The following is a 25259-nucleotide window of genomic DNA, read 5'->3' on the forward strand; positions in this document are numbered from 1 at the left end:
GGCACCCTTCCTGGGGCAGCCGGACATGCCAGGACACACCCTCTGTCCCCGGCCATCCTGTGCATCTGCCAGAACCCATAGGCAGATAGGCTGTCCCTCTCCTGGGACCATCAAGGTCAGCACGGGGCTCCGGGAGGACCCGGAGGCTGCAGGGAGGTGAGAACGCTAACCCCTGTGCCCCCCCCGCCCCCCATCCCCAGACCCCTGAAGCCTTGCAGGTGGGAGAAGAGGCAACCGGAGCTGTAAGCAAAGGCTGAGTGTGTTTTCCTCATGTCTGATGACTGTGTGTTCCCCGGGGAGGGGCCTGAAACGCACAGGGTTCTGGGCCATGTGGGGACAAATGGTGAGTGACTGAGCTCCCATCAGGCACCAGACACTCTGCAGGTTTATTTCTTAAATTCACCTAGGAAACAAAATCTCAGTGCTTAGAAAGGCCCATGCAAAACAGCATGGGGTCACCTGCTACTGGCCTTGCTGTTCTAGGTGCAGGACGGTGCTGCCGGAGGGAGGGACAGAGGGGCAGTTTGGGTGGCGGGCCCCAACGATGGGTGTCCGGGATGGGCCATCGACGAAGCTGATGGGGATGTCCGAGCCATCCTGGCAGGGTTGTCTCGAGATGTCACCAACCCAGGGTCCAAGGTGTCACTAGCAAGGCTAGCAGGACATTCAATAGGCTGGAATGCCTGAGGCCCAAGAGGCCATCTCAGATGCCACCCCTGGCCTGGAGGCTTCCCCCAACCCCACTGCTGCCACTCCCATGTGTCCCCTCCAGCAGCCACACCAGGTAGGATCCCCAAAAGGCCTCTGCCAGGGTGAGCCTCTGAGCAGTGGGCTGAGCAGCCACCCAGAGCCATCTTCAGGGCCCCTCCAGCAGAAGCTCCGTGGAGACGCCTGAACAGGGACATGTGGGCAGGGGAAACATCCAAGTGGTCACAGTCAGTTCCACAAATTTCTGGGGTATCAGGAAGGGCAGGCAAGGCAAGGGAGACCCACCAGGGACAGGAAGTGCAAAAGGCAATTGGCCCGGCCGGGGAGAGACTTCCCGCTGACCTGCATCCCTGGCCGAGGCCCCCCTGCCCCCGGGCTGGCCAGGCGGACCACCCCCGGCTCCTCAGTTCAGCAAGGAGAGTGGAGGGCCTGCCTGAAGCTCATGCAGGGCTACAACGTCCTGGAATCCAGCAGCCTAGGGAGGTCTGGGCTGGGTGGGCCTTGTTAAGGCACAGCTGAGAGGGAGGTGGAGAGGCCCCACTCGGGTTTACCACCCAGTGGGGAGGACCCGCGGAGGCCCCCAGGGCAGCTGGGCCTCCGCACAGACCCCAGCTCCCAGGAAATGTCTGTTCTACTTTCGGCAGGAAGAGGGCAGGGGAGGAGAGATGGAGGAGAGAGGTGAGGGCAGTCAGGGACAGCAGGGAGGCCGAGAAGCAGAGAGCAGAGACAGACACACACACAGACACAGGAGTGGAGGACAGGCAGGGGGCAACCAGACGGGGAGAGGAGGAGGGTGAAGGCGGGAAATACAGGCTCCTCCCGGGATCCAGTTTCTCTGCCCCCAGGACAGGGCAGGGCTGTCTGGCTCAAGCCCCCCTCGCTTGCTGGGCCTGATGCAAAGTCTCTGGTGGGCCGAGGAAGAGCGTCAGAGGGAGAAGGCGCCCGAACAGATGCGGGTGTAGACACCCTGATCCAGAGGCAGGTAGTGGCCCTGCTTCAGGTCCAGGAAGAAGAGCCGGTCTGAGGTCTGGCGTGGGTCGAAGCCCTCGTGCTGCAGCCTCGTCTTCTGAATCTTGAAGGTGCCTGTGGGGATGGGGGTGGAAGTGGGGGTGGGGTAGGAAATCGGCAGGGGGATTCCAGGAATCCCCCCCCTCAACTCGCCATCCTGTCCTGCACCTCCAGGCCTCTGAAGAGGCCTCTGCTAGGAACATTCTTCCCCATTTTGCCTGCCTGACTCCCCCCCTGGCAGTTGGATCTCAGCTTCATGCCCTCTCCTCCAGGGAGGCCTCCCTGACCACCCTCATCATGGCCTGAAACTCTGTGTACCCCCTGCCTGGTCACGTGTCGACCCCCCACAAGACCAAGAAGGTGACAGGGCTGGGTCTGTCACACAGTAGGTCAGGGGTCAGCAACTTATAGGCCCATGGCCCACCATACGAGGAAGCCACGCCCATTCACGTACACACTGTTTACTTGCTTGTTGCCCTACAGCTGCAGAGCTGAATTATTGCTGCAGAGGCTGTGGCCCACAACTGAAAATATTTACTATCTGGGACTTTAAGGAAAAGTTTGCACTCCCTGCGGTAGACTATTAAAGAAGGGTTTTGTGAAAGACAGGGTTAGGGTTGGTAGAAAAAAATGGAGGGAGAATCCCTGTGTGCTCTAGAGTTGGGAAGGTTTTTTTTCTTTTCAAATGAAACTTCAAAAGCACAAACCTGTGTGCATTGGTGGCAGAGTGGTGAGCATAGCTGCCTTCCAAAAGCACAAACCACAAAATTGAAAAAGCAGAGGTGGTGGTGTTTAAGTTTGTATTAAAAGTAGAGGCTTCTTTTCAATAAAGGGCACCATGGACAGAGTTAACAGATTCCAAAACAGAAGAGATTTAGAAGGTCTGAAACCGCTAAGGAATTAACATCTAGACTATTACGGGAAATTCCTGTAAATCACAAGGAAAGATGAGGCAATACAAAGATGGGTCAAAGATACGAAGAAGGGTGATTTACAGCAGAGGAAACCTCAGAGGTGTGAGATGATTTGCTCAAATTTCCTAGTCATCAGAAAAAATGCTGAATATGAAGAAATGCACCAAATACTGCAGGATGCCCAGTGGGAGTGGGAGTGAGAAATGGAAAGAAATAAGTATGTAAACAAAACAAGAAAAGGGCTTAGCCCACAGTGCTGGCTGGCCATGAACCATTATGTTGGACCTGGCACAGGGACTGAACCAGGACACATAAGTAAATGACTGAGGAACTAACAGACAGATGGATACACGGAGAGACAGGGGGCCGCACCTGTGGTGTCCACCTGGGGCAGGAGGCGCAGGAAGATGGGCCATGCGTAGGGCGCCAGCACCTTCTGCAGCTCCTGGTACAGGGCATTGGGGCTCAGCTGGCCGTGGGGGTCCGCAATGGCCGCCATGCCTGCTTTGCCCTCCACCCCTGGAGACAGAGGTTTGGCTGAGACCACCACCCTTCCCCCATCCATGGGACCAGATCCACCCTCCAACGGTGGCCCCTGGCTTCTGATCTCCAGTCCCTTCCACCTGGAATAATGCTCGCCAAAGCAGCAAACATTTTATGGAGCTCCTGCTGCACTCCTTGTAGCCCTGAGCCACAGCTGATTTCATGAGCCCATTTTCTGGATGAGGAAACTGAGGCTCAACATCAGGCACGAGGAGAGATTCCAGATCCAGGCCGCCACCCTGTCGGGTGCAGTTGTCCAGGTTGTGCACTGCTTTAGCTCCTGCCTACAAGGGTACCTGTACCTCCAAGCTCCTCCTGGCTGGGCTCCTCTGGGGCTGCTCCCAGGACCCTAGAACCACCCCCAGAGCCCCCAGCTTGCCTGGCACGGCCACCCCGTACACGGCCACATCTGTCTGGCCCAGCAGGCGACTCAGCACACCCTCCACCTCAGTGGTGGAGACGTTCTCCCCACGCCAGCGGAAGGTGTCCCCGCTGCGGTCCCGGAAGTACATATAGCCCAGCTCATCCATCACCAGCACGTCACCTGGCAGAGAGGAGAGGGGGAGGTAAGACAGCCACCTGCCATCCCTACAGCCAGCCCCCAGGGTCTGCACACCTGAGAGGTAGGCGCTGTCACCCTTGCGGAAGACGCTGTGGGCGATCTTCCTGCTCGTGGCACTCTCGCTGATGTAGCCATCGAAGCGACGCAGCGGGTCCTGCTGGTTGATCTGGCCCACGAGGAGGCCAGGCTCCCCTGGGGAGGAGGCAGTGCTCAGGCTGTGCTGGGTGGGCAGGAGGTGGGGGGCCCCAGCTCCCCGGGGGACTGGGCGGGACCCTGCTCACCGGCCTGGCATGGGATGCAGAGGCCCTGGGCATCCCGCAGTAGTTCCATGGTGTCCTCATTGACCTTCACCAGGCGGATGGGGTACACATTGGGCAGGATGCGGCTGTTGAAGCCACAGGAGCCGACCTGGGATGTGGCCAGCCGAGTCAACGAGGAGCCCCAGGGTGACACGGTGTCCTCCCCGCCCCACACACACCTTGCCTCTCCTGCCCCAAGGCCTGGAATTAGCACTCCTAGTGTCACCCAACTCTGTGACCTTGGTTGATCTGAAAGAGGGGGGTATTAAGTGCAGCATCCTGCTAGGAATCATGCCCCCTCTCCCACCTTCCCAGCCTCCCTTGCAGTCATGTGAGGAGACCTGCCAGCTGGCCGCCACTTCCTGGTCCTTAAAACTTTCCAGGCTGGCAGGAAGTGCATGCCCAAAGTGATCCTGAAGCCACGTAGGGACGCTGGCAGAGCTTCTGCCCGCTGCCCACTGCATGTCACCCTGCCTGGCTCAGTTCTATGAGCAGAAAGGCCTGTCTAATGGGTTTCTGCCACTGCACACGGTTGGGTATGTTTGTTACAGCGGCAACCTCTGCTGGTACGGCCAGAGTGTGCTCTGGGGCTGTCCATTCAACAGATGTGCGTGGTGGGGACTGTGCCTTGCCCTCAAGTGCTGGGGACCCAGCAGCGAGAGACAGAAAGAACCCCTACCCCCTAGGGTGCTTTATTATTCTTCTCATTCTCTGTTCCTGACTTTGGATGGGAAGGGCTTGATAAGGGAGAAGGATGGTCCTGAGAGGGCAGAGTGGAGATAATAATTGTTAATCATAAAAGCATCTGTTTGCAGAGCGCCTGCTGCACAGGGAAGGGGTGCTGTGCTCAGCTCATGATGTTGGGTGATTAGAACAAGCCTAGTAAGTTGTTAACCCCATTTACAGATAAGGAAACGAAGACTCAAGGAGTCTGAGTGACTTGCCCAGTAGGAGGAGATCAGCACCCCATTCCTGGTCCTGGATCCCCCAGAGCCCTGCTCTCCCCTGCCACCTCCACTGCTACAAATTGAGGCTCAGAAAGGCTGAGGCGCTTGCCCAGGGCAACACAGTCACGCTGTGAATTTGAACTCAGGGGCGACAGTCACATGACTGGGCAAGCCAGAAGAAAGCAGCCGAGTGCCCTGGCCGAGCTGCCCACCACAATCCAGGCTGTTCTCTGGGGACACGGGGCCGGCGACGCATAGGTAGCAGCGATCCCTGAACCCTGAGACCTGCCCGGGCCGCCCCGCCCGCGCCCACCTTCCCGTCCATGTTGGCGATGCTGCAGTTGCACTCGGTGGCTCCGTAGAACTCGCCGACGTGGCGCACGCCGAAGCGCTCCGTGAACTCCTCCCAGATGGCTGGCCGCAGCCCGTTGCCCACCGCCAGGCGCACGCGGTGCCGCCCTTCCGCCTCGCTCACCGGCTGTTTCAGCAGGTAGCGGCAGATCTCCCCGATGTACTGGACCACCTAGGTGGGTGGGAAGTGAGCAGTGGGCGCCTGCGCTGGAGCAGAGAGGAGCCGGCGGGGGGTGGAGGCTGCCGCGGGCCAGAGACCCCCAGACCCAGCGACCTCCCCCACTCCAACCTGGGCGCTAGGAACAAAACAGCCTTAAAGATGATAATAGCAAGGAAACAGACCAGGCCTATCCATTGCCTCAATCCCCAACGCGCCTTCCATCTGAGTGAATGCATCGCGTCCCCCATGCCCCTCCAGCGGTCCCTCTATCCCCTCCGCTGCTTTCTGGGGACACCACATGTGGTGCACACAGGCAGGAAGGTGAGCCGTGGCGTTGACACGCCACAGGGCAACCCTCAGCCCAGAGGCGATGTGCTCTACACTGTCCCCCAGAGCCCCAACCATCTGAGCTCAGGGTGCCCACAGTCCTGATCCTGGGGTGGGACCACTCTCAGGTGCATGCTCTTCGCTGCCTCCCTGAAGTCACAGCAGGGACCTAGCCCCAGTTGCCCATAGAGTCACCTACTCACTGCCCGACCCCCACACCGCCCCCAGGGCTCCTTCTCTCCCTGTCTTGTGGCTCCACTCCCTGGGGTCAAGTCCCAGATACCCCAGGTGCCCTTGAGTCCTCACCTCCAGGATGGCTTCTTAATGATATCCTCCCCATTTTACAGATGGAGAAACTGAGGTTCACAGACAGTAAGTAACCACCAAGGCTGATAATGTGGTAAAATTTGATATGTATCTGGGCATCCTGGCTCCAGAGTCTCAATGAAGCAGTTACATGTTCAGAATTAACCACCATGGCAATCAGTACAGTTTCAAAGTACTCACTAGATGAAGTACAAAATTCGACCTGTGATCAATTCCATCTGGCCCTGCCGCCCTCACTGCCCCCTCTCCTTCTAACTCCTATGCTCACTCGGCTCTGCCACGTGGGTCTCCTCCTCAGGGCCTTTGCACATACTGTGCCCTCTGCCTAGAACACTCTTCCCCCAGATGCACCTGGGTCCTCAGGTCTCGGCTCAAATGTCACCGTGACTGAGAGGTATTCCTTGAGCAGGACTTGATAAGTATCTGATAAATACAAGCGCACTGAGCACTCACTACCAGCCAAGCAGAGAGCTCATCTGTTTAATCTTCCTGAGACTCCATGTTGGAGAGGAAGGCACTGAGACCCAGAGAGGGGACACAGGTGGCCCAAGATCACCAGCTGCTGACCAGGAAGCAAGTCCTGGGCAAGGCAAGATCAGAGACCATGATGGTTTCTCTCCCTCTGCCCCCAGGCTCCCTCATGTGCTTTCGGTGTGGCCCAGCCCACCCCATCTCCAGGACAGAACAAGTCATACAGCCTGGCCAATCAGTCCAGTCCATCCCCAGACACTGATTGGTTCAAGGATAAGCATGTGACCACAGCTAAGCCAATGAGAATCAGCCCTGAGACTTTTAATGGACTGGTGGGAAGACAGGCTCTTTCTCAACTAGAACTGCAGGGAACACTCCTGGAGAAGCAGGGGTGGGGAGGAAGCCACCCACTAAGGAAAGAAGAAAACAAGAGGAAGAGGAAAACAAGAAATAGAGAGAGAGAGAGAGAGAGAGAGAGAGAGGGGCCCTCCTTGATCAAGGTGTGCCTGAAGCTGCCCACCCTGTGGCCTCCTCGGTTCCATAAGCTAATAAATCCCTTTCCTCAAGAAAGCCAGAATTTAGGTTAGGGCTGGGTTTAGGGTTTTGGTTTTACCTGTCAACTGACAAAGTCCTGCCTAAATACATAGCTGCCCTCCTCCAGACCATCACAGGTAGACGCAGCCACACTCTGAGCAGCTCTCAGCTGTCCTCTTCAGAAACCAGGCTGGGGAAGGGACAACACAGCCACAGTTCAGGCAGCTGAAGGTTTCAATGACCCTGTGGCCCTGAGGCCACATCTACATACTGAGAGCCAAACAGCTGATCTTTACTCTGGCCTGGACCCTCAGACAGACCCAGGGCTGAAGGGAAGACAACTCAGGTCAGCTCAGAGAGGCAGACACCAGGTGCCCCAGCCGAGACCTCCAGCCTGCAGGGCAGCACCTGGACAGACACTGGCAGTGAATTGTCAACCTGGGACCCCCACTACAACTCCCGAGTCAGGGTGACCTCGTACACCAAATGTACACACCCAAGTGGGTATGGGGAGACACAGGAACTACACACCCATGGATGGATGATGGGTTGACTTACCTATCGCCTGCCCATCTGCTTTATGCGCTAAGAAAGGGGAGTGCTAGATTACAGCCTGCCGCCTCCCAGGAGGATGGCTGGGCAGTTGATCTGGGCCACGCCCACTGCTGCAAATAAAACAGCCACGCAGTTTCCGCCATCCTACAGCCAGCCACAAAATGGGATTTCTAAACCCAAACGCATGCTCTTAAGTCTTTTTGGCATCCTTGTTAAACTTGACCTTTGAGGATTCCATCCTCTACTCCTTAAAGAGCCCCTCAGTGCCTTCTCTTGGTCACAGAAATACTCCTTCAAGGAAACAGAATGGAATTTCAGGGGCCCGGAGACAGTGAACAAAGCCCGATGCAACAAAGCATGTCAAAGACAAAGAGAGGGACCGCCACACACCACAGGCCTCCCGGTGGAGGACATGACACCACCCACAGGGAACCCTTGCCAAAAATGTAGAACTGGAAGCGATCAAATATCTAGATCAGTGGTTCTCAACCACAGTCAAGACACCTGACAATGTCTGGACACGTTTTTAATTATCACAATTGGGAGGTGGGGTGCTAGTGGCATCCAGTGATTTTAGGCCAGAAATGCTGTTAAATAACCTACAGTGCACAGGACAGCCCTCACCACAGAGAATGATGCAGCTCCAAATATCCACACTGCTGTGGTTGAGAGATGCTGTGCTTCCACTATGGAGAACAGTATAGAGATTCCCTAAAAAACTAAAAATAGAGTTACCATATGATCCTGCAATCCAACTCCTGGGCATATATCTGGACAAAACTCTAACTTGAAAAGATACATGCACCCCAATGTTCATAGCAACACTATTTACAGTAGCCAAAACATGGAAGCAACCTAAATGTCCACTGACAGAGGAATGGATAAAGAAGATGTGGTACATATATATACAATGGAATATTACTCAGCCATAAAAAAGAATGAAATAATGCCATTTACAGCAACATGGACTGACCTAGAGATTATCATATAAAATGAAGTAAGTCAAAAAAAAAAAAAAAAAAAAAAAAATGAAGTAAGTCAAACAGAGAAAGACAAATATCAATATGATATCACTTCTATGTGGAATCTTTAAGAATGATAGAAATGAACTTGTTTATGAAACAGAAATAGACTCACAGACATAGAAAATAAACTTAAGGTTACCAAAGGGGATGGGTGGGAGAGATAAATTAGGAGTCTGGGATTAACATATACACACTACTATACATAAAATAGATAAACAACAGGACCTACTGTATAGCACAGGGAACTATATTCAATATCTTGTAATAATCTATAATGGAAAATAGAAAATAATCTGAAAAAGAATATATATATATATAATGTTTATATATATATAACTGAATCACTTTGCTGTATACCTGAAACTAACACAACATTGTATAAATTAGCTATATGTCAATTTTAAAAAGTAGTTAAAAAAACAAAACAAACAAAAAAACCGCTATGCTTGACCCTACTCCCAAGGTACAGGAAGTGCCAGGGAGAGAGAAGCATGTCAAAGGACCTCCCCGCAATACCCAGACTGGGAAAACACTACAGGCCAAACTTCATTTCTTCAATAAATAAATTACAAGGAGGGGTGGGAGGAGAATGAGGGAGAGACAAGGGGCACCTACAGATGAAAGGATTCTTATAAGAAACATCAACTAGTTGCAATGTGTGGGTCTTACCTAAAAACTGATTTTTAAAAAAAATACAGAAACAAAAGAACCCCACGTTTTGACATGGTAAAACACTGGGGATCAGGCCATTGTCCGGATTCCTGATAATTGAGAAATCACTGGCACTTTTTGGCTGTGATAATGATACTGAGGTTATGTGTTCGTGGGGGTTTTTCCTTCTTTTTTACTCTTTCTTTTATTGGGGTAAAATACACACAATATAAAATTTACCATCTTAGCCATTTCTTTTCCATCTTAGCCATTTTTAAGTGTACAGTTCAGTGTATTAAATACATTCATATTGTTGAGCAGCCATCACCACCATCCATCCCCATAAATTTTTTTTTTTTTTGGCCACACCACGTGACTTCTGAGATTTTTAGTTCCCTGACCGGGGATAGAACCCGGTCCCTCAGCAGTGAGAGTGCCGGGTCCTAACCACTGGACTGCCAGGGAATTCCCCCCAAAAAATATTTTTACCTTGTAAATCTGAAACTCTATACCCAGTAAACACTAACTCCCCATTCCCCCCTCCCCTGGCCTTGGCAACTACCAACCTACTTTCCATGATTTTAGCTACTGTGAGTACCTAATATAAGTGGAATCATGGAGTATTTGTCTTTTTGTGATTGGCTTATTTCATTCAGCATAATGTCCTCGACGGTCATCCATGTTGTAGCCTGTGTCAGAACTTCCTTCCTTTTTAAGGCTGAATAATATTCCACTGTAGGGATGAACCACATTTTGCTTATCCATTCATTCTGCTGATGGACACTTGGATTGCTTCCATGTTTTATTTATTGTGAATAATCTGCTATGAACATGGGTGTACAAATATCTCTTTGAGACACTGCTTTCAAATCTTTTGTTTCATTTTTTTTTAAATTAATTTATTTATTTATTTTTGGCTGCGTTGGGTCTTCGTTGCTGTGTGTGGGCTTTCTCTAGTTGCGGCGAGCCGGAGCTACTCTTTGTTGCAGTGCATGGGCTCCTCATTGCGGTGTCTTCTCTTGTTGTGGAGCATGGGCTCTAGGCGTGCGGGCTTCAGTAGTTGTGGCATGAGGGTTCAGTAGCTGGGGCTCCCGGGCTCTAGAGCGCAGGCTCAGTAGTTGTGGTGCACGGGCTTAGGTGCTCCGTGGCACGTGGGATCTTCCCGGACCAGGGATCGAACCCGAGTCCCCTGCATTGGCAGGCGGATTCTTAACCACTGCGCCACCAGGGAAGTCCCAAATCTTTTGTTTTAAAAACAGCCCTCACCAGACACAAAAGGCCACACAGAGATCCCATTTATAAGAAATGTCCAGAACAGGCAAACCCATAGAGACAGAAAGCAGATTCATGGTTGTGCCAGGGGCTGGGGGAAGGGGAATGGGGAATGACTGCCAGTGGGGACAGCATGTCCTTTTGGGGGTGATGGAAATGTTCTGGAACTACATAGAGGTGGTGACTGTACAACACTGTAAGTGGACTAAGTGCCACTGAAGTGTCCACTTTAAAATAGCTAATCTTGGGGACTTCCCTGGCGATCCAGTGGTTAAGACTCCGCCCTTCCACTGCAGGGGGCACGGGTTCCATCCCCGGTTGGGGAACTAAGATCCCGCATGCCGTGAGGCGTGGCCAAAAAATAAATAAATAAATAAAACTAAAAAGTTCAAAAATTGACAAAAAAAAAAAAAAAAGCTAATCTTACGTGAATTTCACCTCAATTGAAAAAAAAAAGACCAATCCTCATCTTTCAGAGGTTTTACTGACATATCTATGCAGGAAACATGCTGCTATCTGGGGCTGCTTCACAACAACACAGAAGGAGGGATGTGCTGGGGGCGTGGAGGGGGCAGGATAGGGTATCTGATGTCCTCTGGAGCCAAGTGATGGATACCTGGGAATCCCCTAAACTTTTCTGTCCACATTCATGTATATTTGCAACTCTCAATAGTTAGTAAACGGACTGTCTTCTATTTCAACATTCAGATTAGCAGTTTTCCCCAGACCACACCCCACCCCCACCCCAAGCAGAACATAAAATCCTCAAAAGCACAGCAGGGCAGAGTCATCGCCCTGAGGGATCCCCCAGGATGCCCAGCCCAGAGCCCCCACCCTGGCCAGCTGTGTGATCTGGGCAAGTGGCTGAACGTCTCTGGGCCCCACCTCTTCAAGGTTCAGCACCTGCCAATTTGCCAGTCCCTGGACACACCCCCTTCTCTCCCCTCCTCACTCCTTCTTCCACCTGGAGGAAGGTACTAGGCACCTGTATTTCCACCCCCATCACAGCACTGAAATCCTCGGCCTGCTCTCCTCTCATTGTGGAGGGGAGAGGAGAGGAAGGGACTTGTCTTAACCCCTACCTGCTCTGCAGGACAGTGGATGCCCTCCACCTCTGCTTCATGCTTATCCCACCGGGAAGCCCTGGGCTTTGTGGCCTTAACCAGCCCAGCGAGGTGACTGCACCCATTTCCCTGCAGCCACCAGCAGGGAAGACCTTCGGGGCACAGGGAGTAGGGAAGGCAGCATCTTAAGGATCTCAGGCAGTCTGTGTCCAATCCCAGCTGCATTAAAAGCCTCAGTTTCTCCACTTGCAAAATGGGTATGAGGCCTTTGCCCGCTCCCAAGCAGCTATGAGGTTCCAATGAGTTTACATGTTCAAGGTTTAGCCTCGGGCTGGGCCTTGAGCGAAGTACTGACTGCCCCCTCCCAGCCCCACCGAGTCCCTGGGAGGCAGCCATTCAGAGCCATATACTTGGAAGGGTGGGAGGAGGGCTGGAGGTACGAGAGGGGCGGGGCCTGACCGTGCAGTTGTACTTGATGCAGTCATCCCAGAAGCGGCTGGCTGAAAACTTCTTGCGGAGGACCACGGTCAGCCCGTAGATGAGACACTGACCCACGCCAATGATGTTCCCTGCAGAGAGTGGGCTCGATGAGGGGTCCCCAATCCCCCGCCCCCTCCCCCGCCCAAGCTTCCCTGAGGTACCTGCCGAGTGGTACAGGGGCAGACAGTCGTAGAGCACATCTGCTGCCTGCATGCTGTAGGAGTGGTGGGCAAATGCCGCTATGCGGTAGTACCTGCAGGGGCAGGGAGTGCAGGGGCTGGGACCCACACCCACGAAAAAAGCATGGAGTGGGGGGAGCGAGCTGCATACTGAGGCAGAGCCAGCCCAGCTCATAGGGGCCTTATAGGCTGGCAGGAGAGGAACATGCAACAAATAAAGAAAACGGTGCTTGCTGCCACGAGGGATATAATAGAGCAAAGGGACAGAGAGAGGCTGAAGGGGACAAAGCCAGGGAGGGTGGGGTAACCTGCCTGGGGAGGTGACACATGAGTTAAGGCCCGGCAAGAAGGAGCTGTAGGGTGAGCTAGGGAAGGGCACCCAGGTGAAGCGCAGAGCATATGCAAAGGTCCTGAGGCCAGAAGGAGTCTGGCAGGTTTGAGGAAGTGTGAGGGGTCGAGGAGGGAGGGAGGGAGCGAGTGAGAGGTGGAGAGGAGGAAAATGGCATCAGAGAAGTGGTGGGTGCCGCACAACACGAATACGGCTTTTATTCTGAGGGCCAAGGAGGGTACAGGGAGGTTTGGCACAGAGGAGGTCTGATTTAGGATTTTAAACCTTATTATGGTCGCTGATGAGAAGGAGACTGTTGGGGGCAGGAGTGGGGACAGGAGGAGACTGAGGAGGGGCAGAGGGCAGCACGGTGTCCTGAGATGGGCTGTGGATTTTACCCAGTTGGGATCAAGATGCCCACAAGACCCCAACAGGAGCTGGAGGTCGGGGGGATCAGGCCGTAGAGAGGACCTGGAGTGGCTCTCCTGCGCTGGGGGCAATGCCCACGGGCCCCTCACCTGCTGTGTACGACGATGGCAGCCTTGGGCAGCCCCGTGGTCCCTGACGTGTAGATGTAGAGGAGTCGATCTAAGAGAGATGTGGGTGTTGGGGACCGGAGGCTGGCGTGAGGGGGACGAGGGGACTGGGTGGGCATCGGCAGGGGGGATCCCACCTGGACTCACCATCCATGCCCTTGCCAGGGGGCTGGGCCAGGGGGGCTGTGGAGGCCTCCTTCAGCAGCGGGTCCAGGAGCTGGGTGTCCGGCAAGACACCCTCGGGCCCCAAGTCTCCAGAACAGAACTTGACCAGGCTCTTGCCCAGCTGTCCACTCACCTCGGCCACCACTGCGGCCCAAAACATATGTCATGGTCAAGGATGGGCAGGTCCCCTCCCAGGGCCGGGGAAGCACCATCTCCCTGCCCTGGGCGGCCCCAGGCCCCCACCGAGATGCTGCCCACACCCGGCCTCACCCGCTGCCAGCTCCCGTCCGAAGACCAGGGCCTTGGCGCCCGAGGTGCCCAGGCAGAAGACCAGGGGCTCCCGCCGCAGGTTAACATTGAGCAGCGCGGCCTCCATGCCCGCCTTGGCCAGACCCAGCCACAGCCCCACAAACTCAGGCCGGCCCTCCAGGAAGATGGCCACCACGTCGCCTGGCGTGTAGCCCAGCTGGCAGAATAGGTTGGCCACGGCATTGGAGTAGGCGTCCAGCTGCGCGAAGGTCCAGCACGAGCCGCTGCCCGCGTCCACCAGCGCCAGGTGCTCAGGCTGCCGCCGTACCACCTCCTGGAAGATCTGCGGGATGGTGTGGCGGGCGCGCTGGTGCCACCGCAGCTCCAGGCGCACGCGCATCAGCACGATGAGGCCGCTGGGAGGGGGGACGAGGGGACGGTGTCACTGAGTGTCCTGCCCGGCTTCCAGGAGACCACCCCAAGCCTCAGCATCCCCCCGTGGAGAAGGCGGAGGAAAAGGTCCCTGTATTCCCAAGGGTGGCAAGTGTTCAGTGAGAACCCTTGGGTTGCTGGGTCTCTTGGAGAAACTAAGGGCAAAGGGCCATTTACCAGTCAGCCCAGAAGTAGGCGGATTCTCACAGCTGGCCGGGCCATGCAGTGTAAATCAGAGTCACCCTGTCCTCCTCCGCCACAGCCTGCTTGGTGACCCTGAGGGAGCCAGGCCCAGTCCTTTCCTTGTTTTTCTCTCCTGGGGCAGCCCAAGTGCCCCATGCTGACCCCCCACTGCCTCCAGCTTGGACTCCTCATGCCCCGCCTGCCTTAACCGGGCCCTGGGGTCCACCCCCTGAGCTGGGGGGCCGTTCCACTCCCAAGTTACTCAATGGCACTAGGCACAGATGGCTGAGCCATCCAGCACGTGTGCCCCCACCCAGGGGAGGAGGTGCCTCTGCCCCAGGTGAGGCCAGAAGACGGGCTAGCGAGAGGCCCTGATGGCAGGTGTCTTGTTCCTTTGTCTCCACCTGCTAGTAGAGACAAGGGGATCAGAGGCCCCAGGGGAAGACAGAACCCCCATAGAAGGAGCCAGGTTCCTGAATGACCCTGTGGAGATGAGCAGCCATCACTGATGATGCCAGGCTGTCAGATGAGTGAGACATGAACTTGTTTGTGTTGTTTTAAGCAAACAGAAATGGCTTTAGATCACAGAACCAAGAAAGCTAGAATTTCTCAGTGCAGGAGCTCAAGAAACAAGTGGTCTTCTGGCTTTACCTGGCTCCCTGCCCTGCCACCTGACTCTGAGAGGTAACTTTGTGCTGGGTTAAGCCACTGTCAAGTGGGGACCTGTTTGTTACAGCAGCTTGCTCTGCCCTGACTGAGACAGGTGGTCCTCACTCTGCCCCCAGGAAGGTTACCCGGGTGTGGTTCCCCAAATCCTAAATGAACACTTAGAACGGGTGCATTTTATTATATGTAAATTACACCTCAAAAACAACCCATGAAGACAGAGCAGATTGGTGGTTACTAGGAGCTGGGGGAGGGGGAATGGGGAGTAACTGCTAATGGGGACAGGGTTTCCTTTTGGGGTGATGGAAATGTTCTGGAGCTAGATAGAGCTGATGGTTGCACAACACTGTGAATGTACTCAATGTCGCTAATGGTAAATTTTACATTATATGCGTTTTACTACCACAAAAATGAATGAATGAATGAAACTCATGAAGACTGTCTGTGGCAAGGTTAAAAACAGGAGTCCTTACCTTCCAGATATACACCCTGGAAAACTAACAGATAGAAAGATGTGCCACTGAGATTCAGACAGAGGAGGAAGTGGGTGGAGGTGAGGAAACAATCATATGAAGATCACGGAAGCTGGGGAATGGGCACATGGGTTTATTACATTATTCTCTCTACTTCTGTAAGCTTGAAATTTTCCATGGTAAAATGTTTTTATCACAGATTTTTAAAAAATAAAATAAAAAAATAAATTTTAAAAATAAAAAATTTTAAATAAAAATTTAAAAATTAAATTAAAATTTGTAATTTAAAACATTTTTAAATAAAAAATTTTTCTATTTTAAAAATTAAAATTTTTTAATTAAAAAATTTTTAATTTTTTAATTTTTTTGGCCACGCCGTGCAGCTTGCAGGATCTTAGCTCCCTGACCAGGCATTGGAATGGGCCCCCTGCAGTGGAAGTGTGGAGTCCTAACTACTGGACCACCCAGGGAATTCCCTAAATTTTAAAAAATTTTTTAAAAAATCAAAAATCAAAAAAAATTTTTTTAAATAATATTTTAACCCTCCAAAGGCTCCCACTGTTTTTTCAATCAAATGCCTTCCCTGTGGCCTGTGAGGCCCAGCACGGCCCAGCCGCATGCATCTGGCCACCTCATCACCCTCCATTGCCCCAGCTTGCTCTTGCCTCCTTCCCTGATCTTCAGCAGGGCAGAGGTTCCTGCCCAAGGGCCTTTGCCCAGCTCCCACTGCCTGGAATACGCTGCCCCAGGCCCCTCATCTCGGCTCCTTCTCATCCTTCACCTCTCAGCTCCAATGACACCTGCTCAGAGGGGTCCTCCCAGCCCTGCCCAGCTTGGATCAGTATGGCTATTTTAAAATATCCCTGCAAACCCTTTGACAGTCCTCCCTTCGAAAGGTGGGTTCTATTTCCCATCTGCTTGAGTATGGGCAGACTGAGGGGCTTGCTTCTAAGGAAGAGAATGTAGCAGAAGTGATGCTATGTGACTTCTGAGCCCAGGGCACAAAGACAGCACACCTTCTTCCCAGCACGCAGGAGCCCTCATGCCCTCTCGTTTTCCCTCTCTCTCAGGATACTGGCCCTGGGAACCCAGCACTGAGCTGTAAGGAAGCCTAGACATAGGAGATGATAATGATCATTTTTTAAGCCCCTAGTTTCAGGGGTAATTTGTTACACAGCCATAGGTAACTGATACATTCCCAGCACCCACACCCCCCCACCACCATCGTTTTATTCCTTCAAAGTGATCATCACAATCTAAAACTGCCATCTTCCTTTGTGGGTTTCCTGAATTCTTTGTCTTTTTCCATGAGAGCAGGCACCCTGTCTATCTGTCTATTGTGTCCAGGGCTGTAGTCCCATCACTAGAAACAGGGCCTAGAATGTAAGGACGATGCTGGTGTCCCACAGGCTGGCTCAAATGCAGCCCAGTCTCTTCTGCCTGTGTGACTGCAGTTGTTGAAGAGTGTCTCCAAAAATTCATGTACACCCAGAACTTCAGACTATGACCTTATTTGGAAACAGGGTCTTTGCAGATATAATTAAGGTAAGTATGAGATGAGGTCATCCTGATTGCCTAGGTGGGCCCTAAATCCAATAACAGGTATCTCTACAAGAAGAGAGAGGGACTTCCCTGGTGGTCCAGTGGTTAAGACACTGCACTTCCACTGCAGGGGTTGTGGGTTCAATCCCTGGTCAGGGAACTGAGATCCCGCATGCTGCGTGGTACAGCCAAAAAGTAAAAAAAAAAGAAGAGAGAACACAAAGACACAAGGGAGAAGGCTCTGAGGAGACAGAGGCAGAGACTGGAGTGATGCAGCCACAAGCCAAGCCAAGGACGCCTGGACTCCCCAGAAGCTGATTTTGGGCTTCTGGTCTCCAGAACTCTGAGACAACAAAATCCTTTTGTTTTAAGCTACCAAGATTGTGGTAATTTGTTACGGCAGCCCCAGGACACTCATACAGTGGGCATGGGTGGGTACATCCCTCTCTGGGCCTCCTGGTTAATGGGGACAATAAGATCCCATGCCTTCCAGGTCATTAGGGGATAAAAGAGATGGATGGAGACTTCTAAGGACAGGGCCTGGCGTGTCCTACATTCTAAATAAACTCTGTTGCTATCCTCTCCCCAGGGAGGTATGCACTGTCAGTAAGAAAACAGAATTGAATTAGCATTTTATCTGCTCAGCAACTTGACTCATACCTACCCTGTAAGGAAGAAAGAGGAACAAGCAAGTTCCAAGAGCGGGGGCCAGCCCAGGAAGTCCCCTGGGGGTAATGGTCCAGGGGAGGAGGCAAGACATGATCTGAGGGCCTTGTGCAAACACTGATTCCTCAAGTGTCTGTCCCGGGGCTGTGAGCCACAGCAGAGCCCAGAGGAAAGAAAAAGTGCCCTGGAGTCAATGGCCTTGGTTCAGATCCTACTCCACCGCTTACCAGCTATGGCACCTGGGCAGACCCTGCCCTCTCTGGGCCTCAGTTTCCTTACTTGGAATATCAGGAGACTGAACATAACAAGCTCCAAGGTGTTCTCCAGCTCAGCAAAGTGTAGGTACTGCCATTGTCCTATTTACAAAGAGGAAGCAGGGCCCAGAACAGCAGTGCATCTGTAAATGGGGGAACAGTGCAATTCTCGGCCTAATACCTGTCAAATGTATTAAGTGCCCAACCAAGAAGAAGGGTTGAAAAAGAGGGATTCATCGTTACTCTGCCCAGGAGGGTCGGGTCCTGCCTCTGGGCTTTGCACCTGCTGTTCCCTCTGCCTGGAGCACTCTTCTGTCCCCCAGGTCTTTGCACGGTTGGCTCCTTCTCATCTGACCACCTGTGCTGGGTGCCCCACACCTACCGCCCTGGCTGCAGTAGTCATGCACTATCCTTGCCTCTCCCCCACGTGCTGTATTCTTCTTGTCACTTTCTGATGTTTAAATTATTTCCTCATTTCCTTCTCGAGCATCCTTCTCCCTCATTAGGCTGTGGGCTCCATAGGACAGGAAAAGCATCATCTGGTGCGTTCATGGCGTGTCATGGTGACCATGGCATCCCCGAAGCCCAGACAGGGTGTGGGGCACAGGAGGTCCTCAAGGATGGGTAGAACAAATGACTTTCTCCAATGCGGACTAGCTGGAATCCGGTTATCTCACAAGCACAGCCAAGACCCCACCGTCACAAGCCTGAAACAGTGCAGTCACCTCCCCCTGGTCTCCCGCCTCCACCCTGCGCCAGGCCCCATTCTCTGTGTAGTAGGGTGAATGGTGGCCCCAAAAAGATACATCCAAGTCCTGATCCTCCAAACTTGTGAATGAGCCCATATGTGGGAAAAGGGTCTTTGCAGATGTAATTAAGTTGAGGATCTTCAGATGAGATCATCCTGGATTTAGGATGGGCCCTAAATCCAATGACAAGTGTCCTTCTAAGAGACAGAAGAGGAGACACAAACATAGAGAAGAAGGCCATCCGAAGACGGAGGCAGAGATTGGACTGAGTGATGCAACCACAAGCCAAGGAACTGCCAAGGATTGCTGGAAGCCACCAGAAGCTAGGAGAGAGGCATGGAACAGATTCTCCCTCGGAGCCTCCAGAAGGAACCAACCCTGCCCACACCTTGATTTCAGACTTCAGGCCTCTACAACTACAGCAGAATAAATTTCTATTGTTTTAAGTCCCCCAGTTTGTGCTACATTGTTATGACAGCCACAAGAAACTAACACACTCTGCTTCATCTCCACCATTGCCTATCTTCCTTACCGCTCTCACCCCAGTGCCCCATTCAAGGGGGCAGAGGGGGTGTGTCTCCATTCCCACTGTCCGGGAACAAGTGCATTTCCTGCCTGGCTGCCCCAAACCCTCCTCACCAAGCCACCCTCTTCCTCCATGCAGGCCAGCCTGGCTGTGCTGCTTCCCTGCTCAGAACACTTTCCTGGGAACATAAGACTGTCTTCTGCTCAGTGTTCAAAGCTCTGGAAATCTGGCTCTAACTCCAACGCTGCCCAACTCATAGACCTCCCGCCATCACAATAGCCCCTTTCACACCCCCTGCAACATGGGGCCTGGTAGTCCCATGTTCACTTTCTTCTATCAGCATGTGATGGCTGGAGCCACAGCAGCCAATATGAGACCATGAGGGTAACTAACTGGAGACGCCAAGCCTTTGAAGCAAGGATGCCAGAGCAGAAAGGCAGAAGGAACTTGGGCCAATGATAACATGCTGAACACAAATTGATCAACCTGAAGCCACCTCATGTCCCAATACCCCATTGCACATGGCTATAAATGTGCTTTACTGTTGATGCCACTTCTAGTTGGGATTCCCACTACTTGCAGCTGAAGCCTCCTCATGGAGAACACCTCCACAGAGGAGCTGATCCACAAGTGCAGCACACCTCCACAAAGTACCACCACATGCTGGACATCATGACAGGAATGGGGACACACAGGTGACCAAGGTAGGCGTGATCCCTGCCGCTATGGGTTTACAGTCAATAATCAAGGAGAAAGCAAACAAAAACAATGACAGTTTTATACGTTTTCTAAGAAAAAAAGCAACAGGATGATGTGATCAAGCACGACCAGGACAGACTTCACCCACGGGGCAGGGGAGCCTTGTCTGAGGAAGCAACATTTGCACTGAACTTTGAAGGATGAGAAGGAGCCAGCCATGGGTAAAGCTCGAGGGGAAGTATTCCAGGTGGAGGGCACCACGAGTGCAAAGACCTGGAGGCAGGAAGGAGATTGGCAGGTTTAAAAGAGAGCAAAGGCCAGCGGGAGGAGAGGAGTGAGCGAAGCAGAGAGTGGGAGGAGACGGCCCAAGGTCGGGAATGTCTCTCCATGGCTCTGAATCGCTCCACCAACGGGTATACTGATTTTGACACATTAAAGTCACACGGGGGAAATGACGGCGCATTATTCATTTGTAGCTTCCAGTGAGCAGAAGATGGGAAAGAATCCAAACATCCTGCAGTAAGCGAGGGGTTAGATGAACAACCGCTCGAGCTGAAGCTTACAACAGAAGGCTGCGCACAAGAATGGTGCCCCCAATGCAAGGGATGAGGAAGGACCCTAAAGGTAAATGGGAAAAGTTACTGCTGACCTTGTGGCAAAGATGGCAGATTGAGAGCACTCAGACACTGACTGTTCACAGTGCCTCCCAAAACGGCTAATAAAAGGACTTAAGTGTGAACTCACAAGGACTGGGAAAATGGAAGTGGAGACCAAATCACCCCACTTTGGGAAGCTGGGCAGCAGCACATGAGAGGTGGGGGCCCCAGGAGGAGGGGGAAAGCAGAATCCTGGGCTGCAGTGGAGGATTGATGGAAATCTCTTTAAGGAGCCCCCTGTGTGAAATAAATGTCATGGGGATGTAATGTACAACATGGTGACTATAGTCAATAATACCTCATTGCATATTTGAAAGTTGCTAAGAGAGTAGATCTTAAAAGTTCTCCTCACAAGAAAAAAATTTTTGTAACTATGTATCATGATGGATGTTAACTAGACTTACAGTGGTGATCATTTCACAATATACCAGTATCCCCTACTTTTCAAAAATTCACTTTAATGCCGCTTCTCTTTTGTGAAAGACCAAAATTAGTACCTGTTTTTGCTAACCGAAAGAAATCCAAAGAGGATTTTCGCTTTTACAATAAAAGGCAAAAAGTAAAAATAGTGTTCGGTGTTTGTTCTGCAGGGAGCTGTTATAGGGGCAGCGCGCACCCAAAGCAGTGAGAGAGGCACTGCCAAGCTCCTTCCCTGGGAACTACACTCAGAATCCCAGCATCAAGCTGCCATAGCTTTGAACTGTGTCTGTGAGCATCTGAACTTTATCTCAATTTATTTTGTGCACCCGTTAGCAAGATGCATCCTAAGGTAATTGCTTCTTCCCTTTACACCATTTAGGCTTATGAAAGGTTTCAGAGAAATGCTCTATTTTCGGGTAGCAGGAGAAACCTTTATGCAAATAGCAAATCATTATGTTGCCCACCTGAAAGTAATAGAGTGTTATATGTCAGTATCTCAATTGAAAAAAAAAAAAAAAGTGGCCACCCAGGAGAAGATTGAAAGTCCATCCACAGGAGGGTTTCTGGGTGGGGCACCTCCCTGCAAATGGGTGTTAAGTGAATGTTTACCTGCCAGATGCCAAGCCTCCAGCCCTCTTCCCCGCTGTGTTCCTGGGATGCTGCTGGTGGGGCCTGTGCCCATGTCCAGAGGAAAGACCCAAAGACACTACACTGGACTTTCCCCAAAGCACCACCTGGCCAGGTGACCCCATCATGAAGCTCAGTTGACAAGACCCCCTCAGCCCCTACACACATCCATGCTGAGAGCTTCTAATTGGCTTTACAGCCAAGGACTACCAGACTCCTGGGGATTTCCTCTAATAGGGATGATGGAAACTAAAATAAACAAAGAAGAAAATCTTTGAGGAAAAAGAGATTGTGCAAAGAGAAAAAAACTAATAAAGTCATTAATATCCTTGAAAATGTAAGAAGATATATTGCATCCATGAAACAAGAATAGGATGCTATATAAAAGCTTTCAGGGAATGAAAAAAAAAAGATCCTGGAAAATTTAAATGTGAGGGCACAAAGAATGTACAACATACACATGAACCCTAATGAAAAATATGGGGCTTAGTTAATAATCATGTATCAACAATGACTCATCAATTGTAACAAGCGTACTACACTAATAAGAGATATTAAAAACACGGGAAACTGCAGGGGAGAGTAAGGGGGTATATGAGAACTCTCTGTACTTTCTGCTTAATTTTTGTAAACCTAAAACTGATAATAAAAAATGAAGTCTATATAAAAAAGAAAAAACAAAATTAAAAAATCAATTAAAATAGTCTATTAATTTGAACAAAGAATAATCATAATAAAAAATTTTAAATGTGAGGGCATAAGTTAAACATTAATAGAAGGACTGAAAGATATATTTGAAGAAATATCATAGAAAATAGGATAAAAAGACAGAGCTGGAAAATAAAAAAGATAAGAAGATAGCTGATTCACTTTGTTATAAAGCAGAAACTAACACATTATTGTAAAGCAATTATACTCCAAAAAAGATGTTAAGAAAAAAAAAAAGATATGAAAATTATAGAACCAGTCCAGAAGATCCAATATCATATTCATTCAATAAATGTTATCAAGCTAGACATTGTTCCAGGCACTCAATAATAGGAGTTCGAAGAAGAACAAAGGAAATAAAGGTGAGGAAATCACCAGTGATAACATCAAGAAAACTTCCTTGACCTGAAACCCACCAACAGATCATACAATGGATGGAAATAACCCACCATCTTGAAAAGATCCCACAAGCTTCCAGAAGGAAAAAAAAAAGAAAAAAAAAAGTCACTGCAAAGGATCAGGAATCAGAGAGTTTTAGTCTTCTCAACAATAACCATGATGTGAGAAGAAAATAAGAAATGCCTTCAATTTTGAAGGAAAATAATATCCAACCTAGAAGTCTATACCCAGACCATCAGTCAAGTGTGAGTGTGGAAATAAAGATATTTTCATACATGGAGGGTCTCAAAAAATTAAATTTCTATACATGATTTCTCCCAAAGCTAATGAAGATGTGTTCCAACTAATTAAAGGAGTAAACCAAGGAAGAGGACTATCAGGGACCCAGGAAACAGGGTATCCAACCCAAGATAGAAGTGATGCTAATCCTCAGGAAGATGGGTAGGACCAAGCCTGGTGTATTGGCTGCCCACCAGGTAGAGAGAGCAACTAGACCAGCCTGGACAGATTGGAGGCTAAAAGAGAGACTTCTCCAAAAAGGTGAAACTGAAAGCCCATCTGATGCTATAAATATTAGAGGAGAGAGAGACAAATGTTGTGGAGTTTGGCTTTGAAGTAGAGATAAATACATAGAAAACTAACCAATATGAAGGCAATCAATAACTCCAGACAAAAATACATAAAGTTGTTTAACTCATAAACAAGCATCCTTTTGGCAGTCTATTTAATGCCACATTTTTTGGTGTTTTTGTGCTTTTTGTTGTTGATTTTGCTGTTTAAAATGGGCCCCAGGCATAATGCTGAAATGCTGTCTAGTGTTCCTAAGTACAAGAAGGCTGTGATGTGCCTTATGGAGAAGATACACATATTAGATAAGTTTTGTTCAGGCATGAGTTATAATGTTGCTGGCAGTGAGTTCAATAGTAATGAATCAACAATATATATTAAATGATGTGTCTTTAAACAGAATACACACAAAACAAGATTATGTATTGATTGGTTGATGAAAATGTTGTGATCAGAGGCTTGCAAGAACCTAACCCTGTATTTTCCCTAGGAACAATGGTTCAGTATTTGCTAATTCAATGTTCGCAGCAACTTTGTAGAACAAAACTATCACAGGGAATTCCCTGGTGGTCCAGTGGTTAGGACTCTGTGCTTTCACTGCCGAGGGTGCGGGTTCAATCTCTGGTGGGGGAACTAAGATCCCGCAAGCCTTGCAGCATTTCCAAAAAAAAAAGAAGAAGAAGAAGAAGAAAACTACCACAAATAATGAGAATCAACTGTAATAATATTGGGACAATGAAGGGATGGAAGAACATGTGTGTCTGTGTACGTATGAGGGTGGGTATGTATACACCATGCACAGGAACAGGAAGAGAGTGAGGACAGGGGGATAAAGGGACGCCAAATCCTCATCTTCCATGGAGTGAGATGACAGATCAAGTCTCAAAGTGAAAAAATGCAGATTTGTCACATAAGCCATTTAGAGACGTGGAGGTGAAGTCCAAAAGATTCAAAGGAGAGGTAAGAATCACTCCTGGAAGGGAAGGGAAAATGTGGGTAGAGGGTGGGGCTGGCAGCTGCCACTTGAGGTAGAAGGCTTAGAGTCTTTCATCTCGAAGCCTGCGTGACTTTAATAAAAGCAAAAATTTCAAGTGAAAGTGGAGAGAAGAAAGAAAGCAGGAGGTGAAGAATATGATGGAGAATGTGTGGCCATTTGTGAGCACCAAGAACAAGAAGAGGTCTGCATATATTTCTTGGGAAAGAGACACAAGATGCCTCTGAGGAGGGGAACTGCAGGGCTGGGGGCAGCGGAGAGAGGGCAACACTCACTGCAAACTTCTAACATTTGAATTTTGTACCTGTGTTATGTATTAACTGTTACAAAAAAATAATTGAAAATGTAAAATGTTAAAAGTTAGCTGTTTATACATCCACCTCCCTGGTCAGATCCTGATATCTCAACCATTCAACGAATAAATAGAGTTGCTACGGTGAGCAGCCTCAGCATTTACTGAGCTAACCTTACAGCCACCTTCCAAAGTAGGGTTCTAAAATCCCCATGTCAGGGGCTTCCCTGGTGGTGCAGTGGTTGAGAATCTGCCTGCCAGTGCAGGGGACACGGGTTCGAGCCCTGGTCTGGGAAGATCCCACATGCCGCGGAGCGACTAGGCCCGTGAGCCACAACTACTGAGCCTGCGCGTCTGGAGCCTGTGCTCTGCAACAAGAGAGGCCGCGATAGTGAGAGGCCCACACACCGCGATGAAGAGTGGCCCCCACTTGCCTCAACTGGAGAAAGCCCTCGCACAGAAACGAAGACCCAACACAGCCATAAATAAATAAATAAAAAATAAAATAAAATAAAATCCCCATGTCAGATGGTGGATGAGCTGGGAGCTCAGAGAGGTGAATTACACACTCAAGGTCACACAGCAAATAGAGGACAGAACAACCCAGACCAGGCCCCCTGGCAGGGTCCCTCTGTTCCTCCTCAGGCTTGCCCCCAAACATTCACCATGTACCACGTGACAGACCAAGTGCCCGTGCTGCACACAACAGGTGCTCAATTCACGTTTTCTTAAAGAAGAGAGGATGCACAAG

The 25259-nt window shown here is 50.6% G+C and overlaps 1 protein-coding gene across 6 annotated transcripts in view; it reads right to left on the reverse strand.

Moving 5' to 3' along the window:
- Nucleotides 1-362: 362 nt before the first annotated feature.
- SLC27A1 (solute carrier family 27 member 1) overlaps nucleotides 363-25259 on the reverse strand; it is a 30897-nt gene continuing 6000 nt past the window's right edge. For 4 of the 6 annotated variants that reach the window (XM_061190262.1, XM_061190261.1, XM_061190260.1 and 1 more), the window contains exons 3-12: nucleotides 13677-14071; nucleotides 13389-13550; nucleotides 13224-13293; nucleotides 12360-12451; nucleotides 12178-12287; nucleotides 5295-5504; nucleotides 4017-4143; nucleotides 3553-3927; nucleotides 3003-3149; nucleotides 363-1791 (exon numbers count right to left, since the gene is read on the reverse strand). In XM_061190262.1, the coding sequence (XP_061046245.1) occupies nucleotides 1634-1791; nucleotides 3003-3149; nucleotides 3553-3927; nucleotides 4017-4143; nucleotides 5295-5504; nucleotides 12178-12287; nucleotides 12360-12451; nucleotides 13224-13293; nucleotides 13389-13550; nucleotides 13677-14071 (1846 nt within the window). In that variant the 3' untranslated portion in view covers nucleotides 363-1633. The remainder of the gene's footprint in view (nucleotides 1792-3002; nucleotides 3150-3552; nucleotides 3928-4016; nucleotides 4144-5294; nucleotides 5505-12177; nucleotides 12288-12359; nucleotides 12452-13223; nucleotides 13294-13388; nucleotides 13551-13676; nucleotides 14072-25259) is intronic. The other 2 variants (XM_061190264.1, XM_061190266.1) reach the window with 2 other exon arrangements.

This window comes from Eubalaena glacialis, chromosome 4, assembly GCF_028564815.1.
Source record: "Eubalaena glacialis isolate mEubGla1 chromosome 4, mEubGla1.1.hap2.+ XY, whole genome shotgun sequence".
NCBI classification, from domain to species: Eukaryota; Metazoa; Chordata; class Mammalia; order Artiodactyla; family Balaenidae; genus Eubalaena; species Eubalaena glacialis.